General features: G+C 31.3%; 1 protein-coding gene and 1 long non-coding RNA gene across 2 annotated transcripts; one reads left to right on the top strand and one right to left on the bottom strand.

Annotated features, from left to right (window-relative positions):
* The first annotated feature begins 200 nt into the window (after positions 1-200).
* On the top strand, positions 201-1,944 carry LOC120178331. The gene is made up of 2 exons (XR_005521504.1): positions 201-467; positions 1,384-1,944. It is a non-coding gene; the product is annotated as an uncharacterized LOC120178331 (long non-coding RNA).
* Positions 1,702-4,449, bottom strand: LOC120178330 (putative vesicle-associated membrane protein 726). Its single transcript, XM_039184199.1, has 5 exons — positions 4,142-4,449; positions 2,956-3,097; positions 2,597-2,717; positions 2,372-2,434; positions 1,702-1,885 (listed from the first exon to the last, which is right to left on the bottom strand). Exons 1-5 carry the CDS (start codon positions 4,329-4,331, stop codon positions 1,742-1,744), a joined length of 660 nt encoding a protein of 219 aa, XP_039040130.1. The 5' UTR covers positions 4,332-4,449; the 3' UTR covers positions 1,702-1,741.
* Positions 4,450-14,022: the final 9,573 nt, after the last annotated feature.

Raw genomic sequence — 14,022 nt, 5'->3', positions numbered from 1 at the left:
GATGTGATTTTGAAAAAAATAGTTGAGTGACTAAAATGGAATTTCAGGAATAAATGAGTGACTAAATATGAGTTTACCCTAAACGTTATTGTATAACTATGACATTCGTAAAATCTTTGAAATTCAATAAAATATTTTAATAAATTATTAAAAGAAAGCCTACAGCATGGGCTAACATAAATCAAGTCCTAAAACAAAATGAATTTGGCTGATAACGCGTCCAGGTTCATCTCTTCTTCCCCCATACCAGCTCATTTATTTAAAATCTCATTCGTCTTTCTCCACTTCTGCCATTGAGAGAAGAAAGAAAAACCTAAAAACTCCTTTAAACATATCCGAAATCTTCAATTTCTCAGTTTCCTCAGAAGAAATGGAAGACAGAAAAACATATGGAAGAGCCTCCTTACCACGTCCTTCACAAGCTTCCTCCTGGGAACGGCCCTTACGTTCGAGCCAAACATGTTCAGGTATGTCGATTCTTATCGAATTATGTTTCTAATTATACGTATTCATCCCTCATTTTTTCAATAAATCGTTGCTCGATGCGCGGTTGATTGGGATTTTGCCTTTCGGTTCTGTTGTCTTGGTATTATTATTCATCCTGATATTCTTGATTTATTTCTATTTTAGGATTGTTTTTTAAATTACTGAAAAGCCCTTGAATGTTCGATTAATTGTTGTTCAGGGTTTTGTTAGATATTGTTAATGATTTTCCTCCTTTCAGATTATTAATTAATATATCTTCTATTGTTGTTGTTGTCCATCATCGCTGCTATTAAACGGCATTAATTATGGTATACTTTTCAGTTCAAATACAGTTTTACAAATTATTATTAACAGGAGAGTATAGCATGAAAATATAGATTAAGGGCAAACCTGTAAAAGACCACCTCCATGCAACTCCAATATAGATTAAATAAGACTTGTTTGTTTAATCTATTTGTAATCATAAAGTTATTGTTAATTAGTCTGATCATATTTTATCGGAGTATTGTTTCATTTTAGAGCAAAAAGACTCTTAATGTTACTAAATAATCACTTTGACCATATTTTTTTTATAGTATTTTGGCATCAACATTTTATTTTAATATAATAAGACTTCTATTTAAAGTGTTAATAATTTGTTGACTTGGTTAACTAACGATTTCCTCCATAGAGGTTTATTTTTTGCCCCAAATAAAATGCAAGGGTCAAAATGCTACAAGAATAAGAGTCAAAAGGATTATTTATTCAAATATTAGGGGTATTTTTGGTGTTATGCCAATAAAAAAATTAAAAATCAATTCTAACCAAAGTGCTTTTGTTAGAGCTTATTCATACTACTTAATTCGGCACCATTTTTAAGAAAAATGGTCTTAATTTGGGGTTCTGTATGTATTACAGCTAGTAGATAAGGATCCAGAAGCAGCCATAGCTTTGTTTTGGAAGGCAATTAAGTTCGATTTGAAAACCAAAACTCAAAGATCATCTCATTAGTTTAATATTCCAAAGGGGTAAATGGCATTTCTCCTTTACAACATAAAGAAGAAAATGGTTGATAGAAAAAATAATCTACAGTAAGTAAGAAGTAGAAACTATATTATCCTATACAGACGGCCGAGATGCAAAAGCCTCTCCCTGTCCTGAACGGCTAGCAAAGGGAGAACACAGGTGCAATAAAAAACAATGAAGGAATCAATATGGATCAATCTATCAAGAGTGGAGAGACAACAACCCCAGTGAGCAACGCAGTAGCACAAATTTAACATTTGAAGCCAGGGCAGATTGACAGCACAATGATAAGAACCAACGCAAGGACTATGCCAAAAACAATCAATTTCATCTTCATGTTCTCTAACCACATCTTTCTTTTCATCTTAGTTCCTTGCTGCCTAAAATCTTGTGCCTACAATTCAAAGTCACATGCATCATATTCTGAATTTTATGTATATCAAGTTAAACGCATATCATACAGTGCAGAGTATAGAAAAACCATACAAGATAAAAATTTATACATAACGACAAAAAATGTCTTTCACGTTTGATTAAATAGTCAGTTTGATCTCTATTCTTTCTTTTTGAAACATTTTGACTCCGAACACTTCATTTTAGAGTAAAAAGATCCCTACGTGAATGGAAATCATTAATAAAAAAAACTGTCAATATTCCAAAATTGGGGGTTTTTACCCTAAAATAAACTGCTAGGGGCCTTTTTAATCTAAAATAAAATGTTTGGACCAAAATGCCCCAACAAAAGAACATGGACCAAAATGATTATTTAGTTAAATATTAGGGATATTTTTTAACATTATGCCAAAAATTTATATTGGAAATATAGAATGATGAGAACTATAATAATTTGATAAAGGAAACAGCTTTGCCAAAATGTAACCTGTGAGCGAAGGCTTTCAGTTTTATCCACCAGCAACTCAATCTTCTCACCACGGTCAAGGACCTGACAAAAGACAAATGTTAGAAAGGAAAGAGAACTATAAGGGCACAAGCAATATCTCTGAATGTATCGTTCAATTTTCATAACCCTTGCAAATTGTGACAACTTGCTATGCATTTTCCCATAGTTTAACATGAACATCCTGCAGAGTCAGAAGCTTATTACCTTCTCAATATTCTCCATCATAACACCCTTGACTTCAGAAACTTGAGCCTTCACTTTAGCAAGTTTGCTGATTTCCTCTGGATGTTCCATACAATACTTCATGTGCTCCTTCAGTTTGGGCCTATCATGTACAAAGGGTTAACTATGTCACCAGGGACGGATGAATGATTTTATGTTAATAGAAAATTCTAGGGAGCGAAAACATATTATTAATAGAAAATACAAAGAAAATATCTAAAATATATGAAAATTTAAAATTTTTAAGGGACCAACTGCCTCTGACTCCCACTCAATCCATTCCAATATGCCATTGATAAGTATAAAGGATATTTGTAAGAGAATAAACATAGTGGGAATACCTAAATTCTTTATTCAGGCTCTTGGTAGTAGCATTTGCAGCCTTCCCACCACCATATCTCCTGCTGAAGTCTTCTTTAACTCTTTCCAGAAATGCAATTGGAATTTGCCTGCCTACAGATTCAACTGCAACCACACAGTAGGCTGCACCACCAAATGAATTAGAACAAATCGAGTATGAAAATAAGCAATCATTTCTTGATTAATTTCGTATTCAAGGAACGTTCAAAAATTGAAACCACAAGTCAGCATCCAGATCAATTATTAAAACCACTACGTTTGGAAAAGGAAAATTGTATCTCCCTTTTCCTTTGCATTAATCGCCAGGTTTAAAACTAAAATCAATACATTCGCATTTTCATGCACATGCACCCACAATTGTAAATGAGACAGTGACCTGGATATGCCTAATCAAGAGGTACGATTGAACGGTGTAACCCTTGATGGAAAAGATGAACATGACAAAACATATAATTAAAGTAGTAACGGATCTAAAAATATTTTTAAATGTGAACACATGTATATTAATAACATAAATTTCTCGTATGAAGGAGATATAAATAAAATTTTAAGATTGACACTTTCAATAAAATGAACTATTACTATAAAAAAAAATTGAATTTATGTATTGACCTTGAACAAAACCTACCTCCACCGCTGAATTAAAGTTGTATAAAAAGATGCAAATGAGCCAATCATGATTGTGAATACGTTTGTAGTGATATGATTGCGAATGTGGATGGATATTATGATGTGATTTACTTTTTTAAAAAATAATTATAATTTTAATTTATGAATATAATTATAATTTTAAATTATGAATATAATTGTAATTACGTTATGATCATTACACTCTATTGTCATAATTGACGAATAAGCAAAAATTACAAATAAAATGCTTGAAAATTAAGGAAATCAACATTGAAAGCTCGTAAAAAGAGAATCCAAAAAGTGAAATGAAAAACAACAAAATAAAGACCAAATCTAAAAAGTGGCAATAACAAGAACGCATGTCGATATTCATATTTGAATCACTAAATAATCAATCAAAAAAATAGAGATTACAATAATCACACCAATTTGAAGGGGGATGCCAAATCCAATCAGATAACACGAAGCAAATTGTAACAAATACTTAAACGGAAAAACAGAATGAAGAAAAAAAAGAAGGGAAATAAAGATTCTTACTGAATTCATTTTCAACAAAGAAATTGAAGGTGTGGCCATCACAATTGTAGGTGAACTTGTTGTTGGAAGTGGGGAGCTTCTGGAGACATTGACCGGCAATGGTCGTGAAGTTACCGGTGAACTCAGTGTATTCAGCGAGGATAACCGTGCCACGAGCCACAAAGCTGTAGATCAAGGTCTGCTGCCCCATCTCTGAAAAATAAAGCCTAACCCTAGAATTTTGAGAACCAAACTTCAACACCCGAAGTATAGAAAATGAAGATAGAGAGAAAGGAGAGAGAGAGATGGAAGAGTGGATGGGATTGGACAAGAAAATAGGATAATAGAAGAAATGCTGAATTTGCGGTAAATGTAGTTAATTTGTGAGTACTAATTCTTTCACTTTTTAAAAAGAAAATCAAAATTAAAATTTTAATACTATATATTTAGAATCAGAAATGAGAGAGTAGAGGTGGAGGCAATGGTGAAGAAGAAATAAATAATTGAAAGATTTGAGAGAGTCGCGCCTTTTTTTCTTTCTTTCTTTTGAATGCTTTCTGCAACAGACTTTCAAACCGGGGATTGGGCCTGAACATGGGATGTTACCAATTCTAATATTCTTCTTAATTATAGGTTTGATAACAAATGTCATTTACAAAATAAAACTTATGGATAAGTCAACCAATTAAAATATTATTATAAATATATCATTTTATCAGTAAAATTGAAACATACGGTTTTTTTTTTTAAATCCTGAAGGTTGTCGTTTCTCTTTTCTTTTTCATTTTATTTTATAAGTGGTGACACCAACCTTAGTGTTTGTCGTAGATTACTTGTATTCATTGTTTTTCATTTATTTTCTTATATTGTATTTTTATTTTTATTTTCTAACAATTATGTTTTTATGATATGTTTTTTTATGTCTTTATGGTACGTTTTTTATCGTTTAACTATTTTTTTGTTTAATTTTTTCAAAGTTGGATTTGATGTCGCATTGAATGATTAAGATGACGCTTATAATAATGAATGAGTTACTCATTCGTCTAAGGATGTAAAAAAAGTAGGAACATGAATTCTAACTATTAGAAATTGACTAGAATCATCCCTAGGTGCTAAAACTTAAAACTCCACTAGAACCCCCACCATGGTCATCAAGGCCAAACCTTGAGAAAGAGAACATGAATGAAAGCTTTTGAGGTGCTAATCACTCTTTTTACCTTTGTAAATTGAAATAATGAAATGTAGACAATAAAGGTGTTTCCTTTCTTTAAGCCACCAAAAAGAGAATGAGGAGATATGAGATGAAGAAGAAGAAGAAGATAAGAGTGGTGAAAATAAGAAAAAAATCTCAACTTCCCCTCTAATTTTCTTGCAATGACATCGCTATACATTAGTGAGATTCAACCTTTAAAACTTTCAAGGGTATAATTGCTTCTTTGGTCCTCTCTCCTTTGCACTCACTTTAAAAATAGAGTAAAGTATATAAATGGTCGATGAACTTTTCAGGCGCTTGCATTTAGGTCCCTTAACTTTTAAAACTTGTAACACGATCATCAAACATTTAGTTCGTTTGCAATGTGGTCCTCGACGTAACTGGTTGTTTCACTACCGTTAGAAGAAAACGATGTGGCACGTGAGGAAACTGTTTGTAGCTATAAAAAATTAGGGTAAAGTATATAAATGCTAACTAAACTTTTCAGATGCTTGCATTTAGGTCCCCCAACTTTTAAAACTTGCAACACATTCATCAATTATATTCTAAACCCCAAATTATAAAATACTTCAATTATATTCTAAACCCTAAATTCCAAAATACTTTAATTACATACTCAACCCCAAATTCATAATCCATTCTCAAAATATGTCGTATCAAATTGAACTTGAAGTACCAACCCTAAACCCTCAAAAGATAACCCTAAATGCTAAATTCCCCACCAAATAACCCAACATAATCAACAACAACAAAATCCCCAAACAAACAACCCAAATCACTCGCTCAAACCTTCTTCATATCTCCATGGTTCTCATATTTCTTAGCAAATCAACGATAACAGTACGAGAATGTGGATTTAATGGGGGATCATACTAAACAAAAAAAATTACAATTTCTTCTAGAATGCCCATAATTAACACATCCAAAGAATCTTTTTCCAGCATTTTTATTCATCCAAGTTGTGCATAAACTAGTTGACATTCCACAAAAACAAGTTGGGATTGCATTTTGTGGTGCATCCATTGCTTGCAATTGTTGACCAAACAAAGAGAAGAAGATGAATTTTGTTTTTAGGGTTTAAGGTTTCAATTTGGGGAACAAAATAAGGTTTGTTGTTTTTAGATTGATTCAATTGAGGTTTTATTCGGCTGTAAATGGTTTCCTCACATGCCATGTCATCTTCTTCTAACGGCAGTGAAACGTCAGTTATGTCGGGCACCACATTACAAAACGAACTAAATGTTTGATGAATGTGTTACAAGTTTTAAAAGTTGAAGGACCTAAATGCATGCACCTAAAAAGTTAAGTGACCAATTATAAACTTTACCCTTAAAATACTATTTTTTAGATGTTTGGAGTCAATTCCAACCTAATCAAGCTCATACTTGGCCCAATGTTCTCTAATAGCTTAATTTATTCGCCCAAAGCCCACTCGGTCAACCCGAGGTTGTTAACCCAAAATTCAAGGTGTCACAAGGTTAGTTGTGTATCAATGAGCTTGAAAAACTCAGCTTCTGATTTGTTTCTATTTTCATATTTGTAGAATTTTGTTCATGTTTGAAGAGCATAATCAATCAAAGACTTCTAAGACCTCGTAATTTAGAGTATGATACTTTATTTTTTAGTGGACATTGTATTCATAAAGACACTTGTATTTTGGAGTCTGTAACTAGGGGTGAGCAAAACTAAACTCGATTCAAAAAATTGATTTTTTCGACTCCACTCGAATTGACTTCGAGTTGTAATTTTATAAAATCGACTTGACTAAAAAAAATTCAAGTTCAAATAGAGTTGTAAAATACAACTCAAATACCTCAAAAACTTAGTAATTAGTGATTGGTTTTTAAGTTTGAGTTGATTCTTTCGACTCTGTATAATATATGTATATTACATATAGAAAAATATGAAGAAATGCATATGTATTGTATATGATTATAAAAAATTGGAATAAAATAATATCATAATATTATAAATATTTACAATTAAATTTAAACATAAACTCAAAAATTCAACTCGACTCAACTCAAAATAATTTCAAGTCAAGTTCGAGTTATAAAATAGGATTCATCAACTCAAATAACTCGAAATTTTTGACTCAACTCAATCGAATGCTCACCCCTATCTGTAACTTGTTTACTATTTGATATGCACTTATTGGAGCTCCACATATTTTTATATAACTACTTTAATTACTATTTTAATATAATTATTTCTTTTATATACAATATTTTTAATGTTTCAAAATATTAGAAAAATTGTTGGATTTTTCCGATCCAAATGTAGTATCGAAGCCTTCGAATACTTTATATTCGAGATTAGGATGTTATAACTCCAAATGCAACGTTGAAGAAATTTGTTCTATTTGTAACAATTCTTCTATCCTTATTTAAAACATATTATATGCCAATAGTTTGAAGCATAATTTAAATTTTTTTTAATAAAAATCACTAATTTTATTCAAAATAGGAAATATCTTAAATTACAATAAAAATTTACAATCATAATCGTAAATTAAGCATATAATTAGAATAATTTCTTATAATCATTGAAACAAAACTAGCAACTTAAGATTGCATAAGGATCATATAAGGAAATATTAAAATTTAACCAAGAAAACTCGAACTAAGATAGATACAAATAGATTTGATCGAATCGGCAAACAAACCACAAAAGAAGATCAAACTACTGAAAGACCACCTAAAAATGCAAATCAGACTTGAGAGACGTAAAAAATATCCACGAATGCATAACGGGTATCAAATCCAATTTGAGGATCAAAAATAGGAAAATCAACAATATAGCAGATAAGCGTCATCTTGATTAGTCGTGACGATATCAAATCAACCCTTAAAAAGATAAGTAAAAACAGCATCCAAACGATAAAAAAACATGCCAAAAGATAGAGAAAAAATGTCATTCTGGAAGATGAAAATGTGTCATACAAGCAGACTTACGGAAAATAAAAAAAAAAGAAAATAAAGATGTGATGCAAGAAAATAACAAAACAATAAATAATATCAATAGCCTGCAATCAACATTAAAATTAGTGATGCCGATGATATACAATATATTTTTTGAGTTTAATACTTACAAAGTCATTGACATTATATTTAATATAATTATGCTTATTGATCATAAAATACAAATATTTACGTAATAAATCTCTTATATTAAAATATAATGGTATATTGTAGTGGCTGATATGCTAAACAAGTAGCATGTCACCTCCTCATGTTTTGCCTTAACTTGTGGTTATGATTGTGGTAGCTCTTATTATAAAAGCTTTTTAGATGGAAGGGAAATTCTAAGGAAAGCTTTTTAAGTGTTTTTTCTTCAAGCATTATAAAAGCTGATAAAGTATTAGAAACGTTGATAACTTGTTAGAAATTTTAGGAATTAATAATAGGGTGAAGTATAAAAATGTTTATGCTTTGTTGAGTATCCTGATAATTAAAAGTAACAAAACGATCTCTCGATTATAGGATGTTGCTTTGTTGAGTCATTTTACTATTAAAAGTTACAAAATGACCACCTAACTATTTATATGTTACAAATTCGTTTTTTTTTCCATTAAAAAATTGGTAAACGTTGGAGCTGGACATTAACATGTTGATTAAGATATGATATGATCATTGTTTAATAATACCTACTACCATCGTCGTTACTTTCAAGCACTAACTAGACGGTATAATCTTTCAAGCAATAATTCGACAATATAATTTAAACGGCATTAGAAATTTCAAAATTTGTAATTCACTAAAACTTTCAAATTTTGTTATACCTAACTTCATAAAATTTCAATTTTTGTTATTCATTAAAAATTTATATACTTAAAATTGTGGGTATCTGTTAGAAATTTATTATTTAAAAAAAGTCTCATATCCATTAATTTTTTTAAATATACATTAAAACTTTAATATTACACTATGGTATATGATTGACAATGGTCAGCATTTGATTAACATCATTCCGATTTATACACTTTATCAAAATTTTATAAACCCACCAAAGTTATTAATTTTTTTTATAAACTTTTAATTATATTCTCTTAAAAAGTTTAATATATTTTTATAACTTTTATAAGATTAAAACATTTGGTAAACTGCTATTTAAGGAATTCACAATGATAATTTCCTGATTAATTTTGTTGTATTACTAATTAAAAGTTAATTGTTAAGGAGTTTTAAATTAAAAATTTATCATATTAAATCTAAAAAATTATACAATTAGGGTCCATTTGTTTCACTGAAAATATTTTCCAAAAAATATTTTCCGTAAAATGAATTACATTTTTTGAAAAACATTTTTTGGAAAACGTTTTACGATGTTTAAACCATTTTGTTGAAAACATTTTGATATTTCGATATAACAAACTAAGTTTAAATGAATTTTAAGATTTTACAAATGATTTTGTAAAGTATATTCGATTCAATTAATCGAATATCAAATTATTACTCAAAGTCTTTCAAGATCATTTCAAACCTTACTAAATGTGTAAAATTGTGTTTTATACTTAAACTATTTTTGAAACAATTTTCACAGTATTTTGAACCAAAATCAAGCCTAAAATCAAATTTTCAAAGTGATGCACCGATGCACCAATTCATGCATCGATGCACCATGGAATTAATTGAACATCGATGCACATACCATGCATCGATGTACTTAGTGCATTTGATGCATCGATGCACAAGACCATGCATTGATGCACTCAGGCTATTTCAAAACATCGAATGCATTTCATGCATCGATGCACTCTTAGTGAACCGATGCACTGAGAGTCCAACGGTCAAAATATTTGAATTTTACACTGATGCACAAATGCACCTAGGGTATGCATCGATGCACTGACGCTCCCAACTATTTTAATTAATTGTTTTCACACTTAAACGGCTCTATTGACTCCACTAATCATCCCCAACGTTCAGAATCATTTGAAGGTGTATTTAAACAAGCTTAGAAGCCATTGATCAACAACAAGAAACAACAATCAACAAGAATCAAGAGAGAATCAAAGAGAAAGCATCAACCTCAAGTTTGAGCATTTCAAGCCTATTTTTCATTCAATATTCATTTTGCTTTCAAGAAACACACTTGTACTCAATTGTATTCATTTTTAGTGTTCTTTTCTTTGTTCTAGAATTGTGCAAACATTTACCTTGTGAGGATTTCCTTGTAAGTTTGCAAATTTGTAATCTTCTCTTTGAGAAAGAGTGTTCTCAAGAATTGGGGTATATTCTTGAGGGAGTTGTAAGGTTATCTCTTTGGCCTCAAAAGAAAGAACAAATTAGTGAATTTGTTGGAAAATCCTTAGTGTGGATAGTTAAGGTAGTGGACGTAGACTTTGATTGAGAAAGTCGAACCACTCTAAATCATTGTGCAAATCTTTCAAAAAAGCTTCCACCGAAATTTTTAATTGCCAATTCACCCCCTCTTGGTCGATTCCGTCGATTGATTAAATCAACAATTGGTATCAGAGCCTAACTCATTTGAAGGTTTAATCGCTTCTTGAGTCGATTCGGGAAGAGTTACATCGATTATCAAGTAATCAATGGCCTTCACTCCAAACTTCGACTCCGGTCTCGATTCAATACCCGTCAACAAGCCTCCTTTCTTCAATGGTGCTAACTATGCCTATTGGAAGAATAGGATGATGTATTTTATTCAAGCAAGTGACATGAGAGCATGGAATGTTGTAGAAGACGGATATATCAAGCCTTTCACTCATCTAAGATTGTGGAGCGAAGGAGAGACGAAATGTTCCAGCTCAACTCCAAAGCCCTCCATATTATATTTTGTGCTCTTGGACTAGATGAATATGGAATAGTTTCATCTTGTACAACCGCCAAAGAAATATATGATAAACTACAAGTCACTCATGAAGGCACCAACGAGGTAAAAGAATCTAAAATTAGTCTTCTAACACATAGCTATGAAAATTTCAGGATAAACCAAATGAAGATATCAAAGCTATGACGAATAGATTCTCAACGATTGTCAATGGTCTCAAATCATATGGAGAGATCATACCAAACGAAAAGCTTGTGAGGAAGTTAGTTTACTCACTTCCAAAATCATGGCAATCCAAGAAGACTGCAATCATCGAGGCTAAGAACCTAAAGTCCTTAACTCTTGAACAGCTAATCGGTTCCCTCCTCACTCATGAAATGATGCTTGAAGATAAGGTGAACCTCGATAAGATTGACGAGACACCAAAAGAGAAGGAGAAGAAGAAAAACATTAGAGTTGCTCTCAAATCATCAAAAGAAGACAGTGATTCGGATGAAGATGACGATGACGATGAAATGGCATTGTTTGCCAAACGGTTCAAAAAAATGATGAGACCTTACCGAGGAAGAAAATTCAAACGAAATGAAGGCCTCAAAAATGAACCAAAAGAGAATGACCCGATCATTTGCTATGAATGCAAAAAGTCGGGGCATGTCAAATATGATTGCCCACAATTGAAGAGAAAGGGTCAATCAAAGAATAAGCACAAGGCTCATGTGGCTACATGGAGTGATGAAGAAGGTTCCGATGAAGAGGAACAAGAAGTAGCAAATTTGTGCTTGATGGCATTCTGGGAAGAATCTAAGGTAACCTCTAACTCATCTGAATTTGATGATTTATCTTATGATGAGCTATTAGAGGAATATAATGGGTTGGCTTCGGATTATGAGAAATTGTTTCTAAAATATAAAAATGATGTTTCAAAATTAAAAAATGAAAATAAACTCATATCCAAAACCAACAACGATCTTGAAAGTAAAATCAAATATTTTCAAATTAAACTAGAAGAGTTTGAAAAGAAAAATTCGGATTTGCAAAATTTACTTTCAAAGGTCAATGATGATCATCAAAAGAAAATTGATGATCTTAAAGCTTCTTTTGATAAAGATGGAACAAAACGTTTTGAAAAAGGAGAAAATTCAAAATCCAACTTTGTTAGAAAAAGTTTTAAAAACTACAATCATAGAGGTCCCCAAAGAACCTCTAATGGAAAAATCATTAGAATTATGTGGGTTCCTAAAGAACTCATTACTATTAAAGATAAAGATATCCTACACAAATGGATACCTAAGGGGACTAGGATTTTGGAAACTAATGAATATGGACCCAAAAGAATTGGGTACCAAAAATAAAAAATTAATCTATGTTTGTAGGGAAATGAGCATTGCTACAAGGCACGGGAAACAAATTCAAATTCATGGTACCTTGATAGTGGATGCTCGAGACACATGACCGGGGACAAAAATCGGTTCATAGAGCTTAACGCCAAAAATAGAGGAGAAGTGACTTTTGGTGATAATTCAAAAGGTCACATTGAAGGTATAGGTACAATAGGTAATACCTCTTCCATACAAATTAAAATTTTTTATATGTGAATGGATTAAAGCATAATTTTTGAGTATTAGTCAATTTTGTGATAAAGGATTCAATGTCATGTTTGAAACTAATGGTTGTAAAGTTATTGACATTGCATCTAATCGGATTATGCTTGTTGGTCATAGAATAGGAAACATTTACATGGTGCATTTAGATTCTATTAATGTGACTAATTTATGCCTAGTTGTAAAAGATGAGCATGAAAGTTGGTTATGGCATAGGAGACTGGGACATGCTAGCATGACAGTTGGTTATGGATACCTAAACTAAAATTTGACATGGGACTACATTTAAAGATTCTTTTAAATCCATTAATGATGTGTCAACTAGTAGAGTATTACAATTAATCCACTTAGATCTTTTGGACCATATAGAACTACTAGCTTGGGTGGAAAACAATATGCATTTGTCTTGGTAGATGACTATTCTAGATATACTTGGGTTATATTCTTAAGCACTAAAGATGAAGCATTAGAAAAATTTACCACATCCAAAACGAAAAAGTTTACTCTATAACTAGTGTTAGGAGTGATCATGGAACTGAGTTTGAAAATCTTGGATTTACTAAGTTTTGTAATTCTAATGGTATTAGCCATAATATTTCAGCACCTAGAACCCCTCAACAAAATGGAATTATTGAGAGGAAAAATCGAACTTTAGAAGAAATGGCTAGAACCATGCTTTGTGAAAACAATTTGCCAAAGTTTTTTTGGGCGAAAGCCACAAATACCGCTTGTTTTTTTAATCGAGTAATGATTAGGCCTATTTTAAAGAAAACTCCATATGAATTTTTCAAAATAAAAAGCCTAACATTAGTTATTTTCATCCTTTTGGATGTAAGTGTTTTGTTTTAAACAACGGTAAAGACAATCTTGGTAAATTTGATGCTAAAAGTGATTAAGGAATTTTTTTGGGTTATTCCTTAAATTCTAAAGCTTATCGAGTATTTAATAAAAGAACTTTGGTTGTAGAAGAGTCTATACATGTTGTTTTTGATGATAATCTCCTTCAGAGGAAGGATTCTTGTTTGAATGATGATGTAGGTATTATAAATACAAATGACATTAGACATGACGTTGGAGAACCATCATCAAAGGAAGAAACGAAACATGAGGAAACTCATGATCCTCTCGAGAATCCAACCATTGAAGAAAGGGAAGTATCTTATCCAAGAGAGTACAACTATGTCAAGGATGGTGAGATTATAGGTGATCCATCCAAAGGGGTAACAACTCGATCTTCTCTTAGAAATATATGTAATTATGTTGCATTTATCTCATGCATTAAGCCTAATAATATTAAA

The sequence above is a fragment of the Hibiscus syriacus genome, unplaced genomic scaffold (assembly GCF_006381635.1).
Source record: "Hibiscus syriacus cultivar Baekdansim isolate YM2019G1 unplaced genomic scaffold, ASM638163v2 tig00112347_pilon, whole genome shotgun sequence".
Lineage (NCBI taxonomy): Eukaryota > Viridiplantae > Streptophyta > Magnoliopsida > Malvales > Malvaceae > Hibiscus > Hibiscus syriacus.
This window is presented reverse-complemented; position numbering and strand designations above follow the sequence as displayed.